Source organism: Anomalospiza imberbis, chromosome 16, assembly GCF_031753505.1.
Source record: "Anomalospiza imberbis isolate Cuckoo-Finch-1a 21T00152 chromosome 16, ASM3175350v1, whole genome shotgun sequence".
Classification (NCBI taxonomy): domain Eukaryota; kingdom Metazoa; phylum Chordata; class Aves; order Passeriformes; family Viduidae; genus Anomalospiza; species Anomalospiza imberbis.
Window position 1 is genome coordinate 2,175,616 of NC_089696.1, and position 26,499 is coordinate 2,202,114.

The 26,499-nt window shown below is 48.5% G+C and overlaps 2 protein-coding genes across 3 annotated transcripts in view; one reads left to right on the forward strand and one right to left on the reverse strand.

Moving 5' to 3' along the window:
* WDR24 (WD repeat domain 24) overlaps positions 1–20,995 on the forward strand; it is a 249,235-nt gene extending 228,240 nt beyond the window's left edge. The window contains exon 11 of the mRNA XM_068206496.1: positions 20,948–20,995. The gene's annotated coding sequence lies outside the window, so the exon portion shown is untranslated. The remainder of the gene's footprint in view (positions 1–20,947) is intronic.
* The window catches only part of XPO6 (exportin 6), a 60,272-nt gene that overhangs the window by 6,251 nt on the left and 27,522 nt on the right, over positions 1–26,499 (reverse strand). Inside the window, exons 7-20 of one of the 2 annotated variants that reach the window (XM_068206495.1) lie at positions 22,885–23,338; positions 19,637–19,763; positions 18,489–18,598; positions 16,134–16,242; positions 14,710–14,802; positions 12,622–12,691; positions 10,115–10,274; positions 7,182–7,274; positions 5,829–5,973; positions 5,090–5,236; positions 3,716–3,905; positions 2,613–2,768; positions 1,332–1,446; positions 693–864 (exon numbers count right to left, since the gene is read on the reverse strand). In XM_068206495.1, coding sequence (XP_068062596.1) covers positions 693–864; positions 1,332–1,446; positions 2,613–2,768; positions 3,716–3,905; positions 5,090–5,236; positions 5,829–5,973; positions 7,182–7,274; positions 10,115–10,274; positions 12,622–12,691; positions 14,710–14,802; positions 16,134–16,242; positions 18,489–18,598; positions 19,637–19,763; positions 22,885–23,338 — 2,141 coding nt within the window. The remainder of the gene's footprint in view (positions 1–692; positions 865–1,331; positions 1,447–2,612; positions 2,769–3,715; positions 3,906–5,089; positions 5,237–5,828; positions 5,974–7,181; positions 7,275–10,114; positions 10,275–12,621; positions 12,692–14,709; positions 14,803–16,133; positions 16,243–18,488; positions 18,599–19,636; positions 19,764–22,884; positions 23,339–26,499) is intronic. The other variant, XM_068206494.1, reaches the window with a different exon arrangement.

The window sequence follows — 26,499 nt, forward strand, 5'->3', positions numbered from 1 at the left end:
TGTTAATTGGACAGTTGGCTCCTGTATGCAAACGGACTAAATCCTATAAAAATGTGAGATCTCCTGACCAAGCCCTCTTGGTCTTCTCTCTTTTGCTTCCATATTGGAGCCACCTGGGCAGAGCCACAACTGTGGAGGATGGGTCCAAAGAGAAGGAGACTCCCAGTGGCAGTGAGCTGGGAATAGCAGATACCCGCAGCTGTAGGTGGCAATGCTGGAGGCACTCACTGTCCCAGCTGCTGCTTCCCCAGACACACCTCACTGTCACTGGGTGTTCTCTGCTTCCCCTCCCTGTCAGAGCAGGGAACACATCCAGGCTGTGTTGGACTGGAGCTGGGATCCCTCCCATTCCCAGTTCCCAGTATCAGGGGGGTGCTAAATCCATTCCAGCCACCTGGAGCAAGGCAACCACCCAAAGGCTGTGGCACAGAACCCCCAGATCCTGACCTGGACTTCCAAGTAGTTTAAAACCAGTCCCAGGACAGCTCTCACCTCTTCCCATGCCCAGAGAGCACAGGCTCAGGTAGGACCTGAGCTCTGGTACTGCCAGGGTGTGGCCTTTGAAGGCACTTCAATAAATATCCACTTTATTCCTCTTAACTCCATCTAGCCTCTGTTCCAGCTCCTTAAGGCATCACCACCCCCCAGAGCACTGCCTTCCCTTCCCCTTCCCTGCCCTGGGAGCTGAATACCTCTGCAATGATGGGATACACCTGCTCCATGCACAGGGAGATCACACTGGGCAGGAAGGGTTTGAACACCTGGCCTGGCTCCTGCACCACCACCTGCAGGATCTTCAGGAACTTCTCCACCACCCGGCAGCCCGTGCTGCCCTCGTGGAGGATGCTCTCTGCCAGCTGCTCCCTGCGACACAAACAGGCATTAGGAACATTCCCAGAGATCCAGAGGCTCACCTGGTTTACTGGAAAATAGGTGATGCCTGTAAAAAAATGCTCAGTTAATACTGGCCATGCACATGAAGCCACAGAAGGGAGGGAGGCTGTGACTGAGGGTTCACAGACCCCCTTCCCCAGCAAAAGATGAGTGAGGGGGCACTCTCAGACCTTGGGGAGAGGGAATGTGAGAGTCCCGTTCAACACCCCACACAGCCAGAAAGCTGGGGGTTGCACAATGGCAGGTATGACTGATGAACGTGCATGGGGTCTCCCCAGACTTGGAAGTGTTGCTCAGATTCAGCCCTGGGATGTGACAAAAGTTTGGCCACAAAGGCTGGAAACAGCCCACTTTAGGGACAGGGACCAGCTGGCTGAGCAGCTCCTCGGATAAACAACCTGAGGGGTAAGAAAGAAGTGACCAAGGTTGAGCAGTACCTGGTGAACATGTTCAGGAAGGTCTGTATGATCTGCTCAGTGAAAGGCACTCCCATCTGCACCCTCAGGCCTTGGAACAGGGTGAGGAAGAAGCTCAGCATCTCATCTGTCACATCTAAGAGAAGAGAAAAGCAACAAGAACATGTTAAGGAAACATCCAAATGCATCAATAAGTCTTTTATGTTTAAGTCTGGGGTTTGCTCCTTCTGTTCAGGGAACCCCATTTACTCTTGGGAATTTACCAACAGGGTTGTTTGAGAAACTGAAACCATCAGCTGGTTCCTACAGGGCTTCAAGATTGTTCATCCCCTTCCAAAACCTGCCAGGGATGACAAGCACAGGCAGCACCCAACCCCTCAGAACAACCACAACCCTGCCAGCAAGGCCTCAATGTGCTCAGAGTGCTGGGACAAAGCTCAGGGGCAGCTCCAGGCCCATCTCCAGTTCTCACTGCTCCTACAGGGTTAACAGGAAACGCCAGGAAATCCAAAACATCCACACAGCTTGGGGTGGAGGAGACAGAATGCAGCTTGTTTTTTTGGCAGGAACTGAGATGACCCTTCTATCTTCAGAAGTGAGCACACGGTGATGCAGTGAGCTGATCAGCACCCAGCTGATCCTTTATCCATCCCAATAAAGACTGGATAACCAAGCTGGAGCTGCTCAACCCCTCCCTCATCACAGAGCCTTTGATAGCCAATAAACTGCAATTGATGAGGCTGCCAGCCTGTTCTGAAGACAACAGCTCCCTGGAGTCACAGCAGGATCCTCTTGGATCCTCTGCATTTCACTGCTTTTGTCTCCCCTCAACCCCCATCACTGAGAAAATCCCACCCAGCTCCACGGGGAACAGGAGAGAGCACCTGATGTGACACAAAATGCAAGCTGCTGGCCAGCAGGCTGCCAAGTGACAGTCCTGGTTCCACCTCAGGGAAATAAAAATCCCCAGATCCCCCATCATTTGACCCAATCTGATGACAACTATTCCTCTCAGTCTTCAAGCTTCTGCAGAGAATGTAAATGGCAAACACAGCCAGAGAGGGTATTTTAAAGCTTTTTTTTTTTTCTTTTTTGCTCAGGACCAGCTTCTCTTTGAAACTGTGACAATCCTGCCTGGATCCTGGCTGGCAGGGATGGCCCTTCAGCCCAGCCCTCCCAGCACACCCAGGCACAGCAAACCCACACACTCCACACCCACACCACGACTCCGTGCTGCTGCTCTGGGTGTCACCAGGAGCTCAGAAAGCTACTCACAGCATGACCCCTGGCCTGAGGTTATACCTGACTGATGAATGAAAGCTGGGAAGAGGGCTAGTGAGACCTGCACGGATTCTTGCAGTGACTGATAACAGATCTGCCGGGACTTGGTGGATTCTCCAGAGACACTTTCTACAATATCTTCCAGAACGCTCAGTGTCTGGTGGATGATCACTTTGGCTGCAAAACAAAAGGAGTGATGCTTCTTGCATGTGCCAAAACTGCTCACAGGTAAGAGGAAGAGAAATTAAGCTCACACACAGAGTAATTAAAACAACCGACATGTGACAGTGCAGATTTCTGAGTGATTTTTGAAGTGATCCTCAATGAAAAAAACCCAAAAATCACCCAAAACCAGGCCCAAAGCATATACAGCAGTTTCCCTGCACCCCTGCCAGGAGTGTCCTTGCATTCCTCCTATAAAAACAAACCCTCTTCAGTACTTCCCAAGTTTGGAAGGAATTCTTATTGTCCCCTTTTACTTTTTACAACCACCACCTTTGTTAATGTTACTTCCAGCCAGTATTTCTAATACTACACAAGAGGCTGTACAGTATTCCCAATGTAATCCTTACTATTTAACCCTTATGCCAACGTCCTTAGCAAGACAGCACTTTAATGGAACAGCTCACAGCTCACTGGGATGAGAGTGCCCTGTACAGAGCAGAAAAGCCTCTAAAAACAGAAAGAAAACCCACCCTGCTCCTTTCCCACTCTCCACATATGCCAAACAGTTTATCAGTCAAAATAATGACTGGCAAATCAGCTTAATGACACTCCCCAGAGCAGCAGAAGTGAGCAGGACACTGGTACTTGACACTGTTGAGCCAGGGACAGGCGAAATGACTCGCACGATTTCAGAAGGCAAAATGAGTGCTTCTTCAAAAGCACTTCTCTCTTTTATAGAGAACATCGTGAACATTAATTCCATTGCTCTTGAAGTAAAAACATTTCACCTGATTGGTGCACTGGACTTAGGTCAGTGTGGTAGAACATATCCATAAACAATATGAACGGAAAGCAAGATCATAGATTGCTTACATTCCTCTCGGGCTTTTTCCCAGGCTTAGCCTGGCAGAAATCTTTCTCTTTTTCTCTCTGAACTGAGAATATCCAAAGGTACTTACTGTCCTCCAGCTGCAGCTTCCTCTGGGGCAGGCTGGCCGTGGCCTTGAGCTGGCGGTAGTCCCTGGTGAGGGCGGACACGAGGCTGGCGTGGTTGGTGGAGCGCACAGCCCACTGCTGCTCGCTCTCGGGCAGGTTGGGCCAGGGCAGCAGCAGCACGTTGGACAAAGCCCTGCACACCAGCACCTGGGCCTGGGAGGGACAGGAATCAAAGCCACAGAATAGTTTGGGTGGGAAGAGTCGAGGAATGGCTCGGGTGGGAAGGGAGGTTAAAGCTCATCGCGTTCCACCCCAGCTTTGCGCACCTCTGATGTGTGGGATGAGCTCTGCAGAGCTGCTTGGACACTGAGGATGGACTGCAGCTCCCAAAACACCCACACAGGTGGATATCAACCCTGAGCTCCTGGTACCCACCATGAGATGTGGGAGCAGAAAGCCACCCACAAGAGTTCAGACAGCACCACAGTTGGACTGACAGCAAAACCACTGAATCATGGAATGGTTTGAGGTGAAGGGACCTTAAAGGTCACAAATTTCCAACCCCTTGCCACAGGCAGAGACATCTTCCACCAACCAGGCTGCTCCAAGTCCAGTCTGGCCTTGGACACTTCTAGGGATGAGGCAGCCACAACTTCTCTGAGCAACATTAATCAAAGAGACAAAGTTTTTTCTCAAGTTAATTTTTGCTAAAGCACAAGCCTGGAGTGAAGTGATATTTTATGGCTGTCCAAGACACCAGCAGTGCTCACTGTTCAACAGCAGAACACGAGCCCAAGTGAAAACTACCAGCTCTGCAAAGACAGAGAGAAGCAAAGCTCCAGGATTTAAGGCCTGGAAGCAGCTCCCAGCTCTGTCAGCCCTTCCCTGCAGCAGTAAATCTCTGGTGCTTATAAAAACAAAGATGATTTTACTTTCATTACTCCTTGTCTGGTTTACATGCTGAGCTTCTGCACTTGTGCAGCACTTTTTGCTTTCTTGCCAGAACACAACACAACCATATCCCAGCACTGTGGCTTTTCAGTGCTATAAATGGAATACACTCCTATTATTTACATTGCTTCTGCAATATAAATACTCGAGTTTCACAAAAAAGTCTTTGTGTAGGTCAGAATCAACGTGTCTGTACTGTGAAGATGATGCAGAACTGGGGATGGTGTCAACAAATGAGAAAAGAATCAGATCTAAGAGGTGCAATTGTGTTTTTTCCTTGTGCCGTTCCTCGAAATAGATCATTAATTACATACAATATCACTGTAATTTGTGGATATCCACAATATAGAGATGGTTGCTGATTTTTGAGGTTATCCCTCACCACCTGAGGCACATCTTCCCAAGGACACCTGGTTTCCATGTGAGACAGCTCTGGGCCAACTGACCTTGTCGGGGAGGCGCTGGGCAGAGGTGTCAGTGATCCTGTTGAACACCTTCTGCACGGCTGGGATGCTGATCAGGAACACCGGGCGCACCGTGGTGGCCAGGGACACCAGCAGGTGGCACGCAGAGAGCAGCAGCTTCTCCTGCACCTGAGAGAGACAGGGGTGGTCAGTCCCACCAGCACACACAGCCAGGGTCAGCTCACTGAGCTGCCAGGACCTGGGGGTGCAGCCAGGGGTGTTGGGCTCTGCTTCCAGGGAACGGGGACAGGATGAGAGGAAATGGCCTTGAGCTGTGCAAGGGAAGGTTTAGATTGGATTTCGGGAAAAGTTCTTAATGGAAAGGGTGGTCAGGCAGTGGTGGAGTCCCCATCCCTGGAGGGACTTAAGAGCTGTGTGGATGTGGCATTTGGGGACATGGGTCAGTGGTGGCCTTGGCAGTACTGGAGGAATGGCTGAACTTAATCTTTGAGAGCTTTTCCTAAACAATTCTATGATTTGTTTGTCTACCAGAGCATAGCTGAGGTCCCTTAATACGATGAGAGAGAGAGAGAGAGAGACTCCCCTGCTTTCAAGCCATAAAATCATTAGACTGAGTTTAAAACCCTTTAAGTTGCTTATGCTTGTACTAGCCTGACCCGCAGTGCTGTTAGGACACTTCCCGTGGCTCTGGGACACAGCCCGGCTCCCAGCCCACCCCAGCTGAGCAGAGTGCAGCCCCCAGCCCCCAGCAGGGCAGTACCTTGCAGCTGATGAGGGGGGTGATGGCCTCCAGTGCCGTGGACACCAGGGAGATGAACTGCTCGGGGTTCTGCCGGTGCACCTCGCTGTAGAACTGGGCCAGCCAGTGAGAGTAGGCCTGCAGGGCTGCCAGGGACTGGGCGTGCCTGGGGACAGCAGGGGACACAGTGAGCACCATAAGGGGACACAGGAGCGGTGTTTCAGGCAAATCAGGCAGCAGGGTTTGTAAAAAAATCCTTGCTGCTGTTTTGGTTTTGGTTCTGGACCCACCACGGCAATTGATAAAGCCAAGTTATCACCAACTGGCACCTGACTGTAACCACACTTGACAATCACAGTGTTATCAGGTGAAGATTGAGTCAGGGTGTTTCAGAGAGGTGTCCCCCAAATGTGGGACAGTGTTGCTTTCTCAGGCAAGCATCAGAAAATGCATCACAGGTTTCTTCAAGGACAGGGAAAAGAACCCTTGCTGACAGATCATGGGAAACACCTCCCCAGTTACTGTAAACCAGAAAAACCACTACAACAACATCACCTGCACTAATTTCAGTGCATTAACTCGGGACTAATAGGAGAAACCCCATTAGTTATACAGTGATATGATGAAATCTAGAGAGGGGTCTTCAAGGAGCTGCTGAAGGTGCAATCACAAACCAGAACAAGTGTTCAGTCTTTAAATTCTGCTCACAGAGCTCCAGCTGGCAGGGAACAGGTTTGTGTGCCCAGCCTCAGCAAGGGAGGTTCCCTAAAAGTCTGTCTCAGAGGGAGGTGATCTGTGACCAGCAGCACCAAGATTTCCCACTGAATGGCAGTGCCTGGATGGCAGGCAGTTGTTTGTCCCAGAATTGGCTTGCACAGCTGAAAGGCTTATGTTTGTCTTGAAAAACAAGGATTTGAAACCCTCAGCTGGGAAAAACCTCTTCTACCTGAGCCACAGATCTGACTTTGGTAGCAAAAAATCCATCAACTGGATTTATAAGTGAACTACACAGTGGATCCATTTCTTTAAAATATCACTGTTGTAACACTTATTTCCTCATTAATTACCCTGCTTTTACAGCCACCAGCACAGGGCACAATCCCAGTTTGCTCTCAGAGCTGATTTAAGGGACATTTTTCCTTCTCAGCACAAACATGCTTTCCCTTAAATGACCTGGGTACTTCCATTAGAGGAAAGACTGGTCCAAAATGCTGGCAGCAGCCTTGACTTTCATCAGCTGAAAAAGGTGCTTTCCTGGGGAGCTGCCAACAGCTGGAGAGGCTGTTTCCCAGAGATCTGCCAAGGAGGGGTCTGAGCAGCAGATGCAAGCCTTGCCCACCCTGAGTGCCCAGTTTGGGTGCAGCCCACACTCACACATCGATGAGGTCAGGTTTCAGCACGGAGGGAACGGCGGTTTCGATGTTGTACAGTTTGATTTGGGATCCATACAACGTCACTTTTACCAACCTGGAGGTGCAAACACACACATGGCAGTGCAAAGGGAACGTACAAATCTGCTCCAGCATCTGAGCTAGTGCAGCTCTTTCCAGTCTGGGTCAATATTTAGCTAATACACAAATGGGATTTTCACCATTAGCTTAAAATAATTCACAGCCTACTGCAATGTTTGGGGAAAAATGGAACAAGTCAGATGCTCCTGCACAAAAATGGAAACACAAAACCTATGTAAAGGCCTGAAATTCTGCCATTTGTAACTATGTGCTAATTAAGTATCTTGGAGAGGAAAAATAAAATGTCTGCCCCTTCAGCTTTCACAGGTCTTTTCATTTAGGAGAAGAATCATGGAATCATCAAGATTGGAAAAAGCCTTGAAGATCACAAAGTCCAACCATCAAATGAGGTTCTGGTGATTTAGTTTTGAAAGACACAATTCTAATCAAACTCTGTGTGTCATTTCATTGTCTCACAAATACAGATGCTAGAACACAAGTTCCTCAATGTTTTCAAGTGACTGAGTTCACATCATTCCACCCCCTGCCATGGGCAGGACACCTTCCACTGTCCCAGGCTGCTCCAAGACCTGTCCAACCTGGTCTTCCAGGGACAGCCACAGCTGTCCAGGGATCCAGGGGGATCCAGGGGAAGCCACAGCTGCTCTGGGCACCCTGTGCCAGGGCTGCCCCACCCTCCCAGGGAACAATTCCTTCCCAACAGCCCATCTATTCCTGCCCTCTGCCAGTGGGAGTGCCCTGTGTCCTGTTCCTCCAGCCCCTTGCAAATGGTCTCTCTCCATCTTTCCTGATGGCTCCTTCAGGAGGGGTAATCAGGTCACCCCTGAGCTGTTTCTTTTCCAGGCTGAACCAACCCCAATTCTCTCAGCTTGGCTCCAGGACTCAGCCTCTGGACTCTCTCCAGCAGCTCCACATCGTTCCTGTGCTGGGCCCCAGGGCTGGAGGCAGCTCTGCAGGTGGGGTCTCACCTGAGCAGAGGGGCAGAACCCCAACCCCTGCTGCCCACACTGGGAGCTCAGCCCAGCACACACTTTACAATTCACATGCTGCCCATCCAATTCCTTACACCTCCATCTCCTCAGGCCAGGGGGAGGCAGGAAGAAGCTCTGTTTGTCCCTGTGCCTGCAGAGTGGCAGTGGCTGTATGTGGGAATCAGAAAGATAGATCAAGAAGGTTTGATTTACAGCCTTAGAAGAAGCCTAGATTCATGTGAAAGCAAGGTACACAGACATTGAACAGAGAAATCATAATCTTATGTTTCTACAGCTGTAAGAATATGCCTTAAGTAAGAACCTGTATTATATAAGATGATGAAGGGTTTTATAGTAATGGAGAAAGGGACATTTTGCCTTCTCAGCACAAACATGTTTTCCCTTAAAGTGATTGTATAGAATAAGCTAAGAGTTTAGATATTATAATAGAGACATATATGTGCACATGTAATAAGACCTTCTTGGGCAAAAGTATCCACATTGCAGTAGAAAGAAGTGAAGGTGAGAGGTCAGAAAAGCAAAACATACTCTGTGGCGACTGTCCCTTGGATTAGAAAGTTATATACTGTTTTGCAACAAAGAATTTGTGACCATCTTAGACTAGGGCCAACTGCTTGCTGTCTTCTAAATCTCATGGCCTTTGAGACTGATGTTATCTAAGCAATAAACCCTTTATAGTCTGATCGTGTGTAGGAATGTGCCCCCTGTTGATGGAGTAAACAAGTTACCCTTTGTCTCCTTAAAAAGGACAAAAGCCCAGAAGTTTCTCTCCTCAGTTTGGTTAAAAGACACCTCCATAGGACCTTGGAGACTTCACCTCAAACTTAAGGATAGCTAATTGGACAAAAGCCAAAAAGTCCCACCTAAGCAATTCCCTAGAAAAAGAAAAGCACAAAAGAAGTAATCGCTTTTGTGAAGTGTTTTAGCAGGAGCAAGAACCTCTTGCCCTGGCTCGGTTTTTCTCTGTAAAGAGCTTTTTTATTTTGCCTTTTATTAAAACTTTTTTGTTTCCAACACTGTCACAGGAGCCATCCTGCTTCTTTTATGCCACCCGAGGTAGCTGAGCTATCTAGGGTATAATACTTGTCTCTGAGAGCTTATAAGACCTGGCTTAAAGAGAAAAAGCATTACTCGTGGTCCCGTGTCGGAACCCAGAATGTCCCTTGGACACTCCTGGATGTTCCGGGCCCAGGTCAGAAACATTTGAGACCCTGGCATGCAGCCACAGACCCCTGTGGCTTTGAACCTGATCCATGGAACAATTTACTAACCTTGCAGGAAGAACAAGAAATCACAAAAGTTTAGATATTATAGCAGAAGTAGTCACAAAGTGAAAGGAAGAGTTTTTGAGTGCTGTACAGGGGGTTTTAGGTCTTGTACAGAGGGGTCTGGGTTTTGTACATGGGGGTCAGAAGTTCTAAGATTTGAGTGTGCCCTGTCCTCCTCCTTTTTCCTTCCTAACCTCCATGTTCTTGGTGATGTTGGCACTCACAGATTGGTTTAGAGTAGAAAGTCACTGTTCAATACAGGTGATGGGCATTGGGGAAAAACCATAAACATTTAACACGTCATGGATGATATAAAAGAGGGCACCAGCCCCCTGGGAGTCAGTGTGTGCCCTTGCCTGACTGCTGAACGGACCGCAGCAGCTCGGGGAGAAATCTTTTAGATAACACACAATAAACTACCTTGAGACCGGACGACTGAAGACTACTGAGCCTTTCTTTGAAGGCACGGGTTGGAGGAGAGACTTTTCCACCTTTCAGGGTCACCCCAATCTGGGGGTGAGCCCTGGCAGTCCCGTGCCTTCGATTAAAGCGACGGCAGCTGCAGCTGCACCCACCTCTCCACCACGGTGAGCGCGTCGTTGAACCTGGCGGCGAACACGTCCCCGGTGAAGTACTCGGCCAGGCGGCCCACGGCCTGCAGCAGCGAGCTCAGGTCCCTCAGCGAGCAGTGCAGCCTCCTGCAGTCGTTCTCTGCTGTGATGTTCAGCCTGTGACCTTGTGAAATACAAAGTTGTGTTTTGTGTCAGGTAAATAAAGGCAACCTGTGCAGTTGTGGTTATGAAATGTGTGGAACATGGCCATGGGACAGCTATAAAGAGGAGTTCTAATAAACAGCCAAGGAAAGCATGAAGGAAGGCTTTTGAACCAATCTTTTGTGTGCAAATAACAATTATAAGTCTTAAGTTGTTCTGTAAAAAGAACTTTTGAATTATGACTTTAGAATGTTGCTTAGTATTAAGGATATTAAACTGTAGTTCTAGAATGTATAAGTCTTAAGCTGGTTTGTAATAAGGACTTTTGAATTAAACCTTAGAATGTTGTTTAGTACTAAGGATTTTAAACTGTAGCTTTAGAATGTACAAAGGATTTAAACAGAAAGGGAAGGGACCCTATCTCAAGCTCCTGGAGAAGGAAGATGGACATCAAGATTGCTGATTAGTGACTTCAAAAGGGGAAGCTGGACATCACTACCATAGATTAATGATCCCAGAAAACAGAAGTTGGACACCACCATCTGGACACACATCCTGGGATATACACAATAGGGTACAGAAATTGGAAAGGAACCAAACATCGCCATCATAGATTTATGATCCTGGAGTATGGAATTGTGATGTTAAAGGTAGAAATGGAAACTGTCGAAAGCTCACGTAGAAACTGGGAAAAGCTTATGAATATGCATGAACATGATCCAAAAATACCAGCAAGCCCAACAACCGGTGTGCAGTCGTAGGGGAAAACCCCCACCACTGAACCCAGCGCTGTCTTTGCTCACATGTTACCATATTAATTAATAAATTGAATTGCTGCTTGATGTATTGGCTGAGTCAAGCGTCTCATTCCTAACAACCTGCAGGGACACCACAGCCCCTCAGCAGCACAGCCACAAAGCTGAGTTTCTCTAATAGCTGCCCCCAGAGCTGGAAATTCCTCCTCAGCAAGGGGAGAGCCCCACAGCTCTGTGATTGATCCCTGGAGCTCTTGGGGATGGGAAACCTGGTGACAAAGTGACAGGAAACGCCAAGTTTGGTCTAATTCCACTGTGAAACTAGCTCAGCACTGGGTCACAGGTCAGATGGCAGCACTGGCCAAGGCACTGCAGCACTGGAGCTTGGAAAGGAAGCTCAGCTCTTCCGACAACACTTCAAGAGCTGATAAAGATGTAAACGACTCTGAGCCTTTTACACCTTTATTTCCTTCTGTATGGTGTTGATTCGTACACAAACAGGAGCCTTTCTGTTTTCTGCTGCCATCAGTAGCATTCCTAGCTCTGCAGAAGTGGTTTTCCACACGGAGAAGGTGGTTTTCCACACGGAGAAGGTGGTTTTCCACACTCCCTCTGCTGGCTGCAGTTCCAGTGATCCAGCAGCAGATTTGGGACAGAGAATTAGTGACTTCACTTCTGATGGGAAGTGTTGTGCACTTCCATGTTTCTCAGGTACGAGAAAAAATCCGCTAATGAGATTTTCCAGCCCCACACAATCCTCCTGCTGCTCAGGTGTGGACACTTGGGCTCAAACATTCCAGAGCTTCTACTAAAAAAGCAAGTATGTTCTGCAACACCACCTTTTGAAGAAAATCAGATTTTCTTTCCACTGCCTGTATTTAATCTCAGATCAAGCTTTCAGCAGCAACCTCTTCATTTTGTGCCATCAATACAAAGACACGATCCTGCGCCCCGTGCTCTGGGATGAGCAGGGAAGTTGGATCAGAGGTTCACTCTGGTCCCTTCCAAGACCCATTCTGGGATTCTGTGCCACCACCCAGGGCTCAATCCAGAGCTGCATCTGAGCTGCTGCTGCTGATCCAGCCCCCAGGACAGCTTCTAACACAGGCTGGTGCCACAGCATTAAACCCCTACACATTGCTTATCCTAGGGCTGAATGATCCTAAAACTGGGAATATTTTTTCTAGAACTGGCTATACAGCAGTCACCATTCTGCCATGTCCAGCAGTATTGGAGATGTGACAGATTCCTTTCCTGGTCACACCAGGGAATTTCAGTATTACCTTAAACTATAGCCTCCCCTCAGGCAGATCTCACTACTGCTGCTTCCCTTGTTCCTCAGGAAGGAGCTGTAGTATTTGGTGCTGCACACCTGCTCTTAACACCTCTGGTATCTTCATTTCAGATACCAGAACAAGGGAAGAACCAAGCCAATAATAATAATAATAAATCATTATGAGATTTCTGTCTGCTGCTGGAGTTTAACTAGTGAGCAATGAGACACCACATGGGTTTGGATCAACTGAATAAAGAAAAAACAACAGCAAAGCAGGTCTAGAGTGGCTTTGCAATGATGAAAGAGGGAGGAGCACAGTGTTAGAGGGTGGTTATTACCTGTTCCTGAAGTGACCACGAACTGCTGGAGCCCCAGATACACTTCCAGGTTATCCTGCAGAACGGGAAACTGGAAGAGAGAAGAATTGATTGTGACCCTGGAGCTTGGCAGACAGACCCAATGACTGATTGCTTTGCCAGAGCAGAGTGCTCTCATTTCTCCCCAGTGCCTTCAGACAGACATTTGGAAGAAGGGCAGGATGGGCTCCGGGCTGATCTGGCATCCCACAACTTCCCAGGTCCTGACAGCTGTCAGGAAAACAAAGATCACTCCCCGAAGGCACTTCCCTGTGGCAGCTCTCCTTTGCCTCTAACCCCAGCAATCAGCCTGACAAGACAAACATCTGACAGTGGAAGTGAGGGCACAGCACCAGGAAAACACAGCTGGAGGCACAACCCAGGCCAGGGAGCAGAGGAATGGCAGAGTCTGAAGCGCAGGAGGTCTGTGCTCACCCACCTCACCTGCAAGTATCCCCTTCTCAAAAGGTGATCCTTAAAAATCTCCCAAAATATTATGCCACCAGAAAGTTGAGTTCAGTGCCTCTACCAGGGTACAGAAGGGAAGCAGTGCAGCACTCTGCCAGCAGGCTGTAGGCTGCAACAGTGAAATTCCATGGGGAAAACAGCCAAAGGAATAAACATCACAGTGCTCATGCACCGCGGTGTGGGAGCAGTGTCAGCCCAACTCCATCGCTCAGCACTGACAGCAAACATGCCAGGTCCTGCTCATGCTTCAGCTGAAGCATCTTTCTCAACCCCTTCAGCCTGGCACAGCTCTATTTAATTTCTTTTGGGGAAAATGGTTGAAATTGGTGGTTGGTTTGATGGAAGTTCTCTCACCCATCAGCAGAAGGAGCTGCAGCCTTTCCTTGCCCAGCATGGGATGGAGTCATGGCAGCTGCTGTGCACTGCTTTAATTATTTGCCACTGCTAAAACCCTTAAACTAACCACTGCACCCACCAGCCCTGCAGCCACTGGGAAAAGCACTGGGAACTGCTGGAGAGCCTCCCATGTTCCCCAGTCCACCAGAACGGAATGCAGGGCTCAGGAAAACACTCCCCAGGCTTCCAACATGCTGTGCCTAATTAACAGTGGAGTGTCTTTGCAAAACTGCCTGAGGGGAGTTTTAAACACCACAGAGCCTTCCTCGTGTGAATGTGTTACTCCAAGGAAGCCACATGCTCTGCTCCATCTGATCCATCTGCTCCCTGAAACGCTGCTCTGCTCCTTGGTGCCTCCCGCTGCCTCACTCCAAAGCTGCACAGCAGCCTCTGCTTTGTTCCCTCCTTGTAGTGACAGGCTTCTGCTTCCCTGCCTAAAGAAAAACAGCAACTGCAAAGGCACTTCAGGTCAGGCATCTTCTGCCTCTGCAGCAGCCCAGTTTTCTCTGCTTCTTGGGAATACAGTTCAGAGGTCGAGGTGTGCAGCGTTCCCAGAAGGATTAATGCACTTGATGAGATCCCACTGCTGTTAATTCTCTTTCTCCTCACCCAGCAAAACCCCACCTGGACTGCTCTGAATTCTGGGCCACACTTCCATCCTCAAGATCACCTCCTCAAAATTGTTAGGATGCTACAAGCCCAGACAACCTTTACTCCACCAAAGGTAGTGACAGCAGCTGAAGAGAAGCACTTATGCAGATCAGATCTGCTTCCCAACAGTCCAAGGCCTCTCTCCAGCATTTTTATCTAGCCTTTAATTAAAACAAAGATTCCACTCTCTTTAAAACCCTATTAGTGACACTTATCTGCCCAGTTCACAGCCCTGCCTCTGAGATAAAGGCCAAGATAAACAGCCTGGAGGGGCTGCTGCCAAATGTTTACACTTTGAGAGGTGAGAATTCTAGAGAGTGTCCACCAAGCTGGACTTAGACACTGAAGCACTCTCTTAAAACACACCAAGAAATGCAACAAAGCCAAAGAAACAATTTCTTCTCTTCAATTTCTAATCTCCCCTTGCCAAGTTTTGCATCCAACCCCAAATTTCCCTATTTTTTTTGGCACTGAGGCATCTGTCAAAAAAAAAAAAAAAATCGACAGCAGTTGGTGCTAATTCCACGTGGCACTCTGGCCTGGGGCAGGACTTACGAGTGTGGAGAAGGCGTGGGTTGGCAGCAGCTCCATGACTTTGGCCACCACTTCCAAGCTCTGGCGCAAGTACCGCTGCCACTCCGTTTGCTGCTGCAAGCAAAAGGACACTGGGGTGAGCACTGCCCTTCCCAGTGCCCCAAAAGCTCTGTGTTCCCCTGGGAAGGGAGGGACAGGAGGGAGAAACCCCTCCAAACAACACCTTGGAGAAATGCAACTTGCACACTCCACTGGAACTTATTTTCATATAGAATTCATTCTGTTTTCATACAGAATTGATAAAACCGAGGGGACAGCACAGGAGAAGGGAGGGCAAAGAGTGGCAAGAACTTAGGTGAATTAAATAATTAAATTAAATTTAAAGGTGAATTAGACAATTATTTTAACAGTTAAAGACTCTTTCCATGCTCAGCTACACAGGTGACTGAGAAAGAAGCTGCCTGTTACCATCAAACCTGGCATTAATATGAGAAGGTAAAAATGGAACAAGAAACACACACAGCAACAAAAACAACAGAATCAATAGCACCATGCCCTGACTTCATTTTGTCCTTAAATAATGAACTAAAACCCTTTTCAAGTTTTACACCAAAAGCTTGAAGTCTTGCAAGTATCATCATTTGCCACCCTGTTTTGGAAGCATAAGGAGAACTTCATCAGGACTGCTCTAGATAATTTATACCCTTATTTGTGACATCAGTATCACCTTGGAAAGGCATCCAAACACCAACATGGTCTTTACAGGGTATGACAGATCCAGATGACACAAGTGGCAAATGAATCAAGAAAATAATTTATTTTGTTTATGAAATGGTGCTGCTATCAAGCTCAGAAGCTGTGATGTGACCAGAATTTAAACTTCTGTCTGATCCTATTCATTATGAAATTCCCTCTGTTCCTTCACCTACCCTCTTGTGACAGCTGACCTCCCCTTCCAGGGCTCCGGTCGCACCCATTTTGGCCACCCACTCCATTTTGACATTTATCAGCTTCAAGGTGATTTTTATCAATACCAATTTAGGAGAAATAAGCTTAAACACAAGCACCAACAAGACACAGCTTCAGGCTTTTGCTTCGGAGATATTTTAGCATTTAAATTCCCAAGTGGCCAGCGAATTAATCCCAAACTAATTAAACACTTTAAATTCCAAAGGTGTTTAGACATGGACATCTAACACCTCTGACAATCAGAACACAAGGATCTAAATTTTTCCCCCAATAAGAACCAAGTTAAACCCAAAGGTTACATCTCCAGTGTGACTTTTTGTGAAAAGCATCTGAAGCTGTTTTACAGCTCAAACCCCACACAGAAGGGAGGGGAGAAGCAGCTGTTTAGCCCACACTCCCAAGTGCAAGCTCTGAAAAAGCCACTCCAGGTGGCAGCAGTGCAGGGGTTCACAGGAGGCCTGTCCTGTCCAGCTTACATCATCATCCAGGGTCTCGTCATCCAGCTCCTCCAGCTGTGCCTGGTTATACCTGAACTGGATCCGGTTCAACACCTCTGTCAGCAACAGAACCAAGGCATCTTCGTACCTGCAGCCACCAGGGAGACACACACAGAGTTGGGTAAAACCCTTCCAGCCAAGGAAATCTAAAACAGAACAGTTACATCAAGCAGCTCCTGGGATTCAAGGTATCAGCTCATTTCAGGTCACAAGGTAGCTGTAAGAAACAGCCTTGGCAATACCCAATATCCCTCTGCCTCTGGAAGGGAAAGGGAGGATTGTCAGCAATAGAAGCAGCCCCAGAGTTCAAAACAGGAAAAGCAGGAGCAGCTTGCCAGGAACAACACCAGGTGTCCACAAACAGGAGGCACCAAGAGCCTCCTGCAGCCTGGGCTGTCCTCAGCAGCCTCTGCTGCTCTGCTCTGGGCACTGAACAAGGAACACAGGAACCAGAGCAGTTCTTGCTGCCTCAGGTGGGACCTTGAGCCTGTCTGTGCTGCTGTCTCCTTCCCCACACTGAAATTCAGGCCCTTCTCCCCTGAAACAAAGCCAGCCCCTTTTCTGCTTGCACTGTAACATGTCACTGAAATGTCCCTGCACCACTGGGAGCCAGGGAGCTGCTACAGAGCACACCGCAGAGCCAACAGAAATAATGCCAAGCTGCAAACTCAGCAGAGCACACAACCACTCCTGGTGCCACAACACCAAACTTCAGGGATTTCAAGCACAGCTAGTCTGACTTTTCCTTGAAAAACCTCCTTCTCAAAACAGCCGGCGTCTCATTAAAAAATCCTGGTTTTTTTCTAGGGAAAATCAGGTTGGAAAAACAGGCATTAAAAAAGAGTAACAGACGCAGAGCATGACGCAAGCCAAGTGTCAGATGTGACAGTCAGCTGTGCCACCAGCCAGGCAGCTGCAAGCTCTGGGCAAGGTGATGTAACCTTGGATTTGGCAACTTCTCCAGTGGTGAAAGTGGCACTGTGTACAAAATGCAAAGTTTCTGAAGCACAGAAGAGGAAATGTCCTCTGTGCCCCTGTGGTGTCACCACTCCCAGACTGCCCAGCTCAGGGTTCCCACGGCACAGGGTGTGCAGGGATGTGGAGATGTCAGAGCTGCCACTGAGGACAAACAGCACAGCCCCAACCACTCACAAGCTTTATTTAGGATTTTGTTGTCTGACAGACCCAGAGACAGCTTTTTGTTACAATTTTCTCCATCGCAAGCTGAGTGACACCAAGACAACAAGCACGACAAGCACATTAGGAGCAAATCATGAAGTTTCAACCCAAAATCTACTTCTTGAGAAATTCAAACCCCACAGTTCCCATGCTGAAAGGAAGAGCTGTCTGCTCTACAGTAGTTCCACTTTTCCTTGTGGTTACAATGCCAGGCTGGCTTTAAAAAAACCAACTGCTGCTATTCAGGGTGCTCAAGGGAAAGAATCTTCCTTCTGCACTCAGCGGAACTAAACATGGAATAAACCATGGTGCTTTTAAACCTCAAAACCCGAACAACTCAGCAGGATATTCACCAGATTTTTAAAGTGGCAGCAAAGAGACTCTTCTCAAACAAAAATCACCCCTTTCAGGGTCAGCATCTGCCAAGGAAGAGCTGCCAACCACTATATTGTAACTAATACACACAGTAGTAAGCAAGTGCAACTTTTGAGTTCCAGTAGCATCTGTATTTCTCAGAAACACATCCTCTATTTAAAGAGGAAATTTAAAATCCTAATTAAATAAAATTTGTTTCCTAATTAATTAATTAGTTTTATGAGCTGTGTGAACACTAAGTAAGCAACTTGTGTTGTAGTTTCCTCCTCAAATTTGTGCTTAAATGTGTTCCAGTTCTATTTTAGACTACAAAGCTTCCTTCCTCTGCCTGCAAGGTTCACACACAACATATGTAAGTGACAGTTTGTCTACCCAAACCTGCTCAGCCTGAATTCTTGTGTGAAACACTGAGGTTTATGCTTTTTATACTTCATGATTTTAGAAAAACAAAGGACTCAACCACACAGGAGGCTGCTGTAAGCAGTAGATTATTTCTCACAGCTCTTCCATGGTGACCACAAAGTCTTTTTGCTGCTGTAGGAAAAAGTCCTTCCCTGTGAGGGTGGGCAGGCCCTGGCACAGGGTGCCCAGAGCAGCTGTGGCTGCCCCTGGATCCCTGGCAGTGTCCAAGGCCAGGCTGGAGGGGTTTGGAGCAGCCTGGGACAGTGGAAGATGTCTCTGCCCACGGCAGGGGGTGGAATGGGATGAGTTTTAAGTTCCCTCACCCCAAGCCATGCCATGATTCCAGGCTGTCCCACCCTGGCAGCCCCCAGCCCTCACCTGTTGAGCACTGCTTCCTTGTCTGCCAGGCGACTTTTGATTTTGCTGGTCAGATAGTCCAAGAAGAGTGTCCAGATGTCCAAGCAAGAAAAGTAACCTTCGTGTGTAGGCTGAAAGACACCAAAATTCCCAATGAGTACCACAAGCTATGGCAAGATGGATTTCACACAGTGAAAACAGGAGTTAACATCCACTTCAATCCATGGGAAAAACTTCTTGTTTTACTGAAACAGTTCAAGGATGTTACTGGAGAGATTCAGAGCTGTCAAAAGATGAACAAGAGCTTTTGTACAAGGGCAGGAACCCAGGAATTACAAGGCTGGTCTCAGTGTTAACCCTAAGCATGGCTTGCTACACCATTTTCTAGCCCCAGTGCCTAAAGGGGCTCCAGGAGAGCTGGAGAGGGACAAGGGATGGAGGGACAGGACACAGGGAATGGCTCCCACTGCCAGAGGGCAGGGATGGATGGGATATTGGGAAGGAATTGTTCCCTGGCAGGGTGGGCAGGCCCTGGCACAGGGTGCCCAGAGCAGCTGTGGCTGCCCCTGGATCCCTGGAAGTGCCCAAGGCCAGGCTGGACGGGGCTTGGAGCAGCCTGGGACAGTGGAAGGTGTCCCTGCCCATAGCAGGAGGTAGCACTGGATGGGCTTTAAGATCCCTTCCAACCCAAATCATTCCATGATTCTGTGATATTATGAAGCTGTTTCCTCGTCATTGCTCCTGTGTAAATGGGGCTGAGTTGCACTGACAGCTTCTACAGCAAGGTAAAACCAACCTAAAGCCATGGGGCTTGGGAGTTTTTAGTACAAAAACTAAAAGCTACAAGAAAGCCACAGATTGAGGACAAAGAACAAAATCCCCAAACACAAACCAAGCAAGTCTAAGAGACTTTTCCACACATTGTCCATTCCAAAGACTATAAAAAAATTAAAACAGAAGCAAAGTTAAACATCAGACAAGTTGCTGTTGCAGGGTGACCACCTGTGACCTCTAAATCCAAGAGCACATGAAGCCATTTCCAAGTCCCCAGCACCACTGGGAAGTGCCAGTAAGACCAGTTAAATGCTCTTTTTTTGGGCTGACTGAGGCAAATAAGCTGGCCCTGGACAAAAGAACAGATTGGGAAAAACGAGGATGTGGGGCTGTACCTGATGAAAAGTGTATTTGAACAGCAGGGCCAGGAATTCAACCACAGGGAACTGGGAGTAGGATTCGATCCTTCGCAGGTGGACACTCACAAAGAGTCGGAGGAAATCTGTGAACTTCTCAATGTAGCTACAAGGGAAAGGAGAAAGCACTGAGAAAAAACAGCAAAGGTGCCCCAAGGGAAAGCAATTGCATTGAAATAGTGGTAAAAGCCACTCAAAATCTTCTCATTCAAAGCAAAGTTACAATCAACCATCAGTAGAACAATTAAAACATAAAGCCCTGCAACAATTACCTACAGGATGGGCAACCCTTCACTCCATTAACACCTGAAACAGCAGAAAAGACAATCTAGTCAAAAGCAACTTTAATATTCAGATAAATATTGAGTTCAACCAGGCCTGCAAATAAACACAACCCCCTCCACCCTGAAATAATTTGATAGCAAAGGTCATTGTACTGATGGAGACGGGATTAGTGCAATGAACTGTGCCCCTGAGGAATTCAGCTGGAAGCAGGAAGTTAATGCAGGAATCAGCAAGAGAGGGGTTACATTTACAGGAGGGGGTGGGAGAGCCAGGGAGCTGAGAGCTGGAAAGGAAAATTCCTCCTGCAGTGGAGATCAGCCATCCAAGAGTTCCTGAGCTGAGCCCAGGCTTGGGCCTGAATTGGGAAATGAAAGAGAAATCTTCCTTCAAAGTATGGGGCTCCTCAGGGAATGTACAAAGTGCAGCTCCCAAAAGGAGTCTGCCACCAAATCTTCAGGGACTGCAGCAAGAGCACCACCTCAGTGCAGCAGGGAGAGTTCTTGGGGGAAAAACAGCAAAGCCCCCAGTGGAGTGAGCTTTTATTGGGGAACAAACAACCCTGCTCAGCATGAGCTTCAGCAGGGCTAAAAATCACCTCCAGATCCATCTGTGCTGCAAGGGTTAAACACTCCATCAGCCACAGGAGGGATGGCAAAACCACACAGGCAGTGCCAGCCTTCCCTCATGCCCAGAGCTCTGAAATGCATGAAACTACTTCAAGTTCGCAAAAGTTGGGTTCAGCAGAGTTTCAGACAAGCATAAGCAGCCTGGTTTTACTCTACTGCCTGCTCTGCACTGCTGCAAACTCTGGGGATTTGGGGCTTTTTTTTTGGGAATCCCCACTCTTTCTAACAAGAACACCCTCACGACCAGCAGCGCTGCCAGCTGACAGAGCTGCAGCACTGGGGGCTGTTGTGAGCCTTCAAAACCACACACTGCTTTGAATATGCAAAAAAGATGAAGTTCCTTCTTTATTTGACACTGCCTACTTGACAGGAGATCACTGAGCACACCTGAGCACAGATTAAACACTTCAAAATCAAAGCTGGGGGAGGAGGGGGAAGAAAGTCCAGACTCAAACATCTTTATCCTTTTAATTTTTATTTTCTAAACAGCTCTGACCTGAGACCAGTGAAATTTTTCCTTGGTCTCCAGTCCCCTTCTCCAACCAATGAGCCATTGCCTGGATCCTTACAAGCCACTTCCCATCTTCTGGGATCTTCAAAGCCAAACACACATAAAGCAAAAGGCAGTTTGAACTTAACTCTTTCCTGGACTAGTCTGGCAGTTCCAAAGTGTTCAGACTGACTTTTAACAGAACAAAAATAACCAGCAGCACAAGAGGAAGGCAAGGTAGGACTCCAGGGCCTGCAAGTTCTGAGTACACTCCTCTGCTGAAGGGGGTTTCTTCAGTACCCCTTTCCTTCAGGATTTTGTTAGTCCAAGCCAGGATGACACTTCCATGCACTAAGTTTTGGACACAAAAAATACAGCTGTGCCTTTAAGTGGCAACAGGAAAATCCTCATGGCATTTTCCACAGAGAAGACAAGGAGAAAAGAAAGCTCCACTCCCCCAGAAGCCAGCTGGACTTTTCCAGTCTCCAGAACATCTCAGTTCCATCTCTGTTTCAGACCTCAGCAATGAATAAAAGGGTTCTCCCAGCTCCAGACACCAGCAGTGTCTGTGGATAACAGGTCTAAGGAATGTCATGGAATGGGAACATCACCTCTGCCCAGGCCAGCACAGCTCCACACCCTCCACTGAAGCCTGGCCCCAAAGGATGCTTGATAGTGTCCGTAAAAGAAAGAACAGTTAAATAGGGGATTGTGGCTTTCTAGGAGAGCTTTTCTGAAATCCAGAGGGGAACTCCTGGCTCTCTGTGCCTTGCAGGCAAAGGTGTCACATTCTCACATCTCATTTCTAGGCAGAGAGTGACACAAGTCAGAGCTAGCAAAAAATGAGCAGTAGAATTCGCTGTGAGTCTGGATTTACCACCCCAAAGTTATGCCCTTATCTAAGGATACTGAAAAGGAGAATTCTGCAGCAGAAATGTGTAAGTCCTCCCTAGAAATGGACGCACAACTTTTTTCCTAGATGTTTTTTTAACCTGAGTGGAAATTTATTCCCACTCTTGTGTGCCCACAGTAAGATATTCTGCACTTTCACACAGTTACAACCTTTCCTCCACTGCCAGCAGCCCTGTGACAAGAGGCAGCACCAAGTCACCACCCTGCCCACACCCAGGCTTAGCCACTCAACACAACAGCAGGAGGAATCTCACTTTGTCCCCTGCAAGTAGGAATATCTGACATAAGAGAGTGGAGCTGTCCTAGGGAACAAAAGGTGGCAGTAACACCCTGGAAAAAGAATACACAGCTTCCCAAGGTGCTGCTGCTTCCCTGCTGCCTTCCAGCCAAGCTTGTGGAGAAGTGGAGCCATTCACCACTGAAGAGAGCTCCCCAAGCTGTGTTTGGTGCTGTTTAAAAATAAATCTAAAAAGCAAAAATAAAAAAGAATCAGAAATGGCCATGGCTCAGTGAAGGGTAGGAAGCTTCCGCTGTTTTCTCCCAAGTCATGACTCACATGTCCCCACTCTGTGTGCTTTGGGCAGAGTGGCAGATACTGACCAGAGGTGACACTGCAGTGCCTTTACCTCACTGAGCCTCTTCTGTGCTCTGTGACAACACTTTCAGCTCTGGTGCCACCTCAGACCTGCAGCCAAACAGCAACAATTGGGGACGGGGGGGCACAGGACAGCAAGGAACACAAACCTGGGCCAGCAGCTCCCTCAGCACCGAGCCCTTACCTGGGCACACCTACCTCTCTGCCCGGCCGCCCTGGCTCAGTGCTCTGAAAGAAAGGCCATCAGACACACCATGCAGACCCCAAAATAAACCCCACAATCCTCCAGAGGAAGCACGAGGCCCTGAGCAGGTCCTACCTCTCGTCCAGCTCCTCGAGCCGGCTCTTCACCGTGTGTGCGTTGTTCTCCTTGGTGATCTTCTGCAGGAGGTAGAAGGTCTGCTGGAACATGCGGAGCAGGTACTCCTCGAACTCCATGGGCACGCAGTTCTTGGACATGAGTTCGTTGATGCAGGCCATGGCCAGCACGCCCAGGCGGCCCCGCTCCTGGCCCAGCAGCGAGTTGTGGCTGCTGCCGTTGACCGAGGACATTTTGCGGGCACGCGTGTCGCAGCCAAAGCGCGCGAAGTGGAAGATGGTGGTGAGCAGGGACGGGGTGATGCTCGTGGACAAAGGGATCCAGCTGAAGAGGTGTGCCAGGCACTCCAGGGCCAGGGAGCAGATGTATTCACTGTCTGTGTCCAGGATGGGGATGGGCTGGTTCAGCAGTTTGGCCGCGCTGGGGCTCTGCAAGAGGCTACTCAAGAGGTCACCTGGGGGAGAGAGGGGTGTCAGGCAGGGCACGAACCCCCAGTTGCCCAGCCCAGGAGCTGGACTCTGACCATCCTTGTGGATCCCTTCCAACTCGGCACATCCTGTGATTCAGCAGGTTATTTGGCTGAGAGAACTGGTGATTTCTGTACTCGGGAATTAGCCTCACACAACCCGCCTGGCCTTACCAGGCAGGGCTCTCAAGGTATTTCAGGAAATACAATGCCATGGGGTATATTTTAGGAATTTATTATAAAATTCTGTTCCCCCACAAGGCTGAGCATCCTTGATGTAGGCTTGGCACATCCCTGTTACACTCAGTATCACAGAGGCTTCTGCTGGCCTGTGACACTTCTGGTGAAGTTCCCAGTCACACCAAAAAGCTAACTCAGGCCAGCACCTCAGAGACCAAATGCCATGGCAGGCACAGATCACATCCGCCAGCCTCCCAGCCACATGACAAAGGCTTCCCAAGAAAGGTGGAATCTGAAAAATCTGACACAGCCTCAGAATTTATCTTCCATGACTTCCTCCAGCCTCCAACTGAAGCCATAGGAAGTTAACGTTTGCAATGTCTCGTGACAGAGTTCCACAGCTTCACCATGAAGCTGCTTTGTTTGGGGCAGGCCAGCTGCCTGTTTCACTTTCTACCCAAACAGGGAACAGAAATAATCCCTGCTTTCACTTTCTTTGTGTCAGTAGGTTTCTAACACAGCTCCTGCTCAGTTTCTTTGACAGAAAGATTTTACTTCTGTTGTTACTTACAGGGAAGCCACTCAAACCCCTCCATCACCTTTAGTGCCCTTCTACAAAGCCCTCATTGCTTCTCTGCACCTACTGATACTGAAAGAGCAGAACTGCAGCCACCACTCAAGGTGCAGATGAGCCTTACTTCTGATACCTAGGGTTTTAGCTTTTTATTTTTTCTTTTTTTTTCGATTTTGTGCTGCTTTGGTGTGTGGGTCAGGGTTTCATATAAGGGGATGGTGAGCTCTCTTCACAGAATAGGTAGACACAACAATTCCTTCTCTAGCTGGGGACCAAGGACAGTCAATCCAGCTCTCAGGCCCAAGAGCATAAACAACGTGGACTGAAGAGACAAAAACAAGAAGGATGGGACTTCATGGGCTGGAGCTGTAATTGGACAATTAACTCCAATATGTTAATGGACCAAAACTTACAAAAATATGAGATTTTGTGACCAAGCCCTCTTTTGCTTCCTTCCATCTTGGAGCCATCCGGGCATAGCCACAGCTGTGGCTCTGGTACTGCCAGGATGTGGCCTTTAAAGGCTCTTCTAATAAATATCCTCTCTATTCCCCTTAACTCTGTTTAGCCTCTGTTCCAGCTGCTTAAGGCATCAGTTCCACAGAGCAGCACGGCAGGGAATTATTCCTGACTGCTGCTGCTGTGAATTCTCTGCAGAACGATGAGAAGCTCTGAAGTTAATCCTGCCTAGTCCAGGGTGAACTCACCCCTCACAGCAAGAGGGGAACACATGCACTCACCTTTCACCTCCCACCTCTAACCAAGCCACCAACAACCCAGAGACTCCCTTACCCCTGGTGGCCTTTGCTTCCTCAAAAGCTTTTGGAACCCAAGGGCCAGCCCCAGCCAGGCTCCCTTTGCCACAGATGCTGCCCACAAGCTCCAGGCTTCCACCTGCTGCAAAACTTCACCTTCCCCAAGTTGTTCAACACACTTCTCTTCCTTGTATACCTCTTCATCTTTAAAAATCTGGCACTTGCTGGGCTACAGAATCTGAAGTTCTTAGAGAATCTGAGTGATTTTTTATGGAAGTGAAACATCCTGACACACCAGCAGTGCCAAAATAACAGCTATGATTTACTGAGCTACTTCCAATGTACACAAGAGTCTGAAGGATGAACACATCCCTCCTTAGTCCTCATTTTACACCAAGATTGATGTCTTACATCACTGAATTCATAATTCCCTGCCAAGCCTTATCATTGCTTCTTTCTCCTGTGCTCCAGAAACTGAAGGCATCACGTGGCTCGGGCTGAGCAAGACAATCCTGCCCTTTAATCTTAGCACTGAACCCCCCTGTGGGGACATCCACACCTGGACACATCTATATAGCTCATATTGTGCTTTTACAGACCTCCTGAAGCTCAATCAGGCCAAGTGCACCAAGGCTGGGGCACTCCCAACCACAAATCCAGGCTGGGCAGGGAATAGTCTGAGAGCAGCCCTGTGGGAGGATTTGGGGTGCTGGAGGATGAGAGCTGGACATAACCTGGCTATGAGCACCCAGAAACTCCCCGGGCTGGGCAGCAGGAGGGGGGATTCTGCCCCCTCAGGTGAGACCCCACCTGCAGAGCTGCCCCAGCCCTGGTGCCCAGCATCAGAAGGACCTGGAGCTGCTGGAGAGAGTCCAGGGGAGCCCACGGAGACACCCCAAGGGCTGGAGCCCCTCTGCCCTGGAGCCAGGCTGGGAGAGCTGGGGGTGCTCACCTGCAGAAGAGAAGGCTCCAGGGACACCTCAGAGCCCCTTCTAGGGGCTGAAGGGGCTCCAGGAGAGCTGGAGAGGGACTGGGGACAAGGGATGGAGAGACAGGACACAGGGAATGGCTTCCCACTGCCAGAGGGCAGGGATGGATGGGATGGAATTAGGTGAGGTCCTGGCACAGGGTGCCCAGAGCAGCTGTGGCTGTCCCTGGATCCCTGGCAGTGCCCAAGGCCAGGCTGGACAGGGCTTGGAGCAGCCTGGGACAGTGGAAGGAGTCCCTGCCCATGGCAGGGACGACCTTTAAGTTCCCTTCCAACCCCAACTATTGTTATTCTTTTAAACATTCAGTTCAGCCAACTCCACAAAAATCAATGAGAATTAAAGATTCTCATCTTGTAATCCAGCCACAGCAGAAACTCTCAATTACATTCCTGTAACTTGCAGCAGCTGGTTCAAGTGCTTTGCACACAGTTAAATCACTGAAAGTTCAGGGATTTTCAGTGTCTTTACAAACAGGTGACAAATTCACAGCATCAGCTGCATTCATGCCAAAGCAGAAAACTCCCAGGGACTGGCTCTGCAGCAGGAGAGCAGCCACAAATACTCCTGCTATTCATTTTGCCATAGGTGACTGAATATTCCTGAGGAACGGACTCACCAGGAAATGTGCTATAAATCATGCAAAAAGAACAT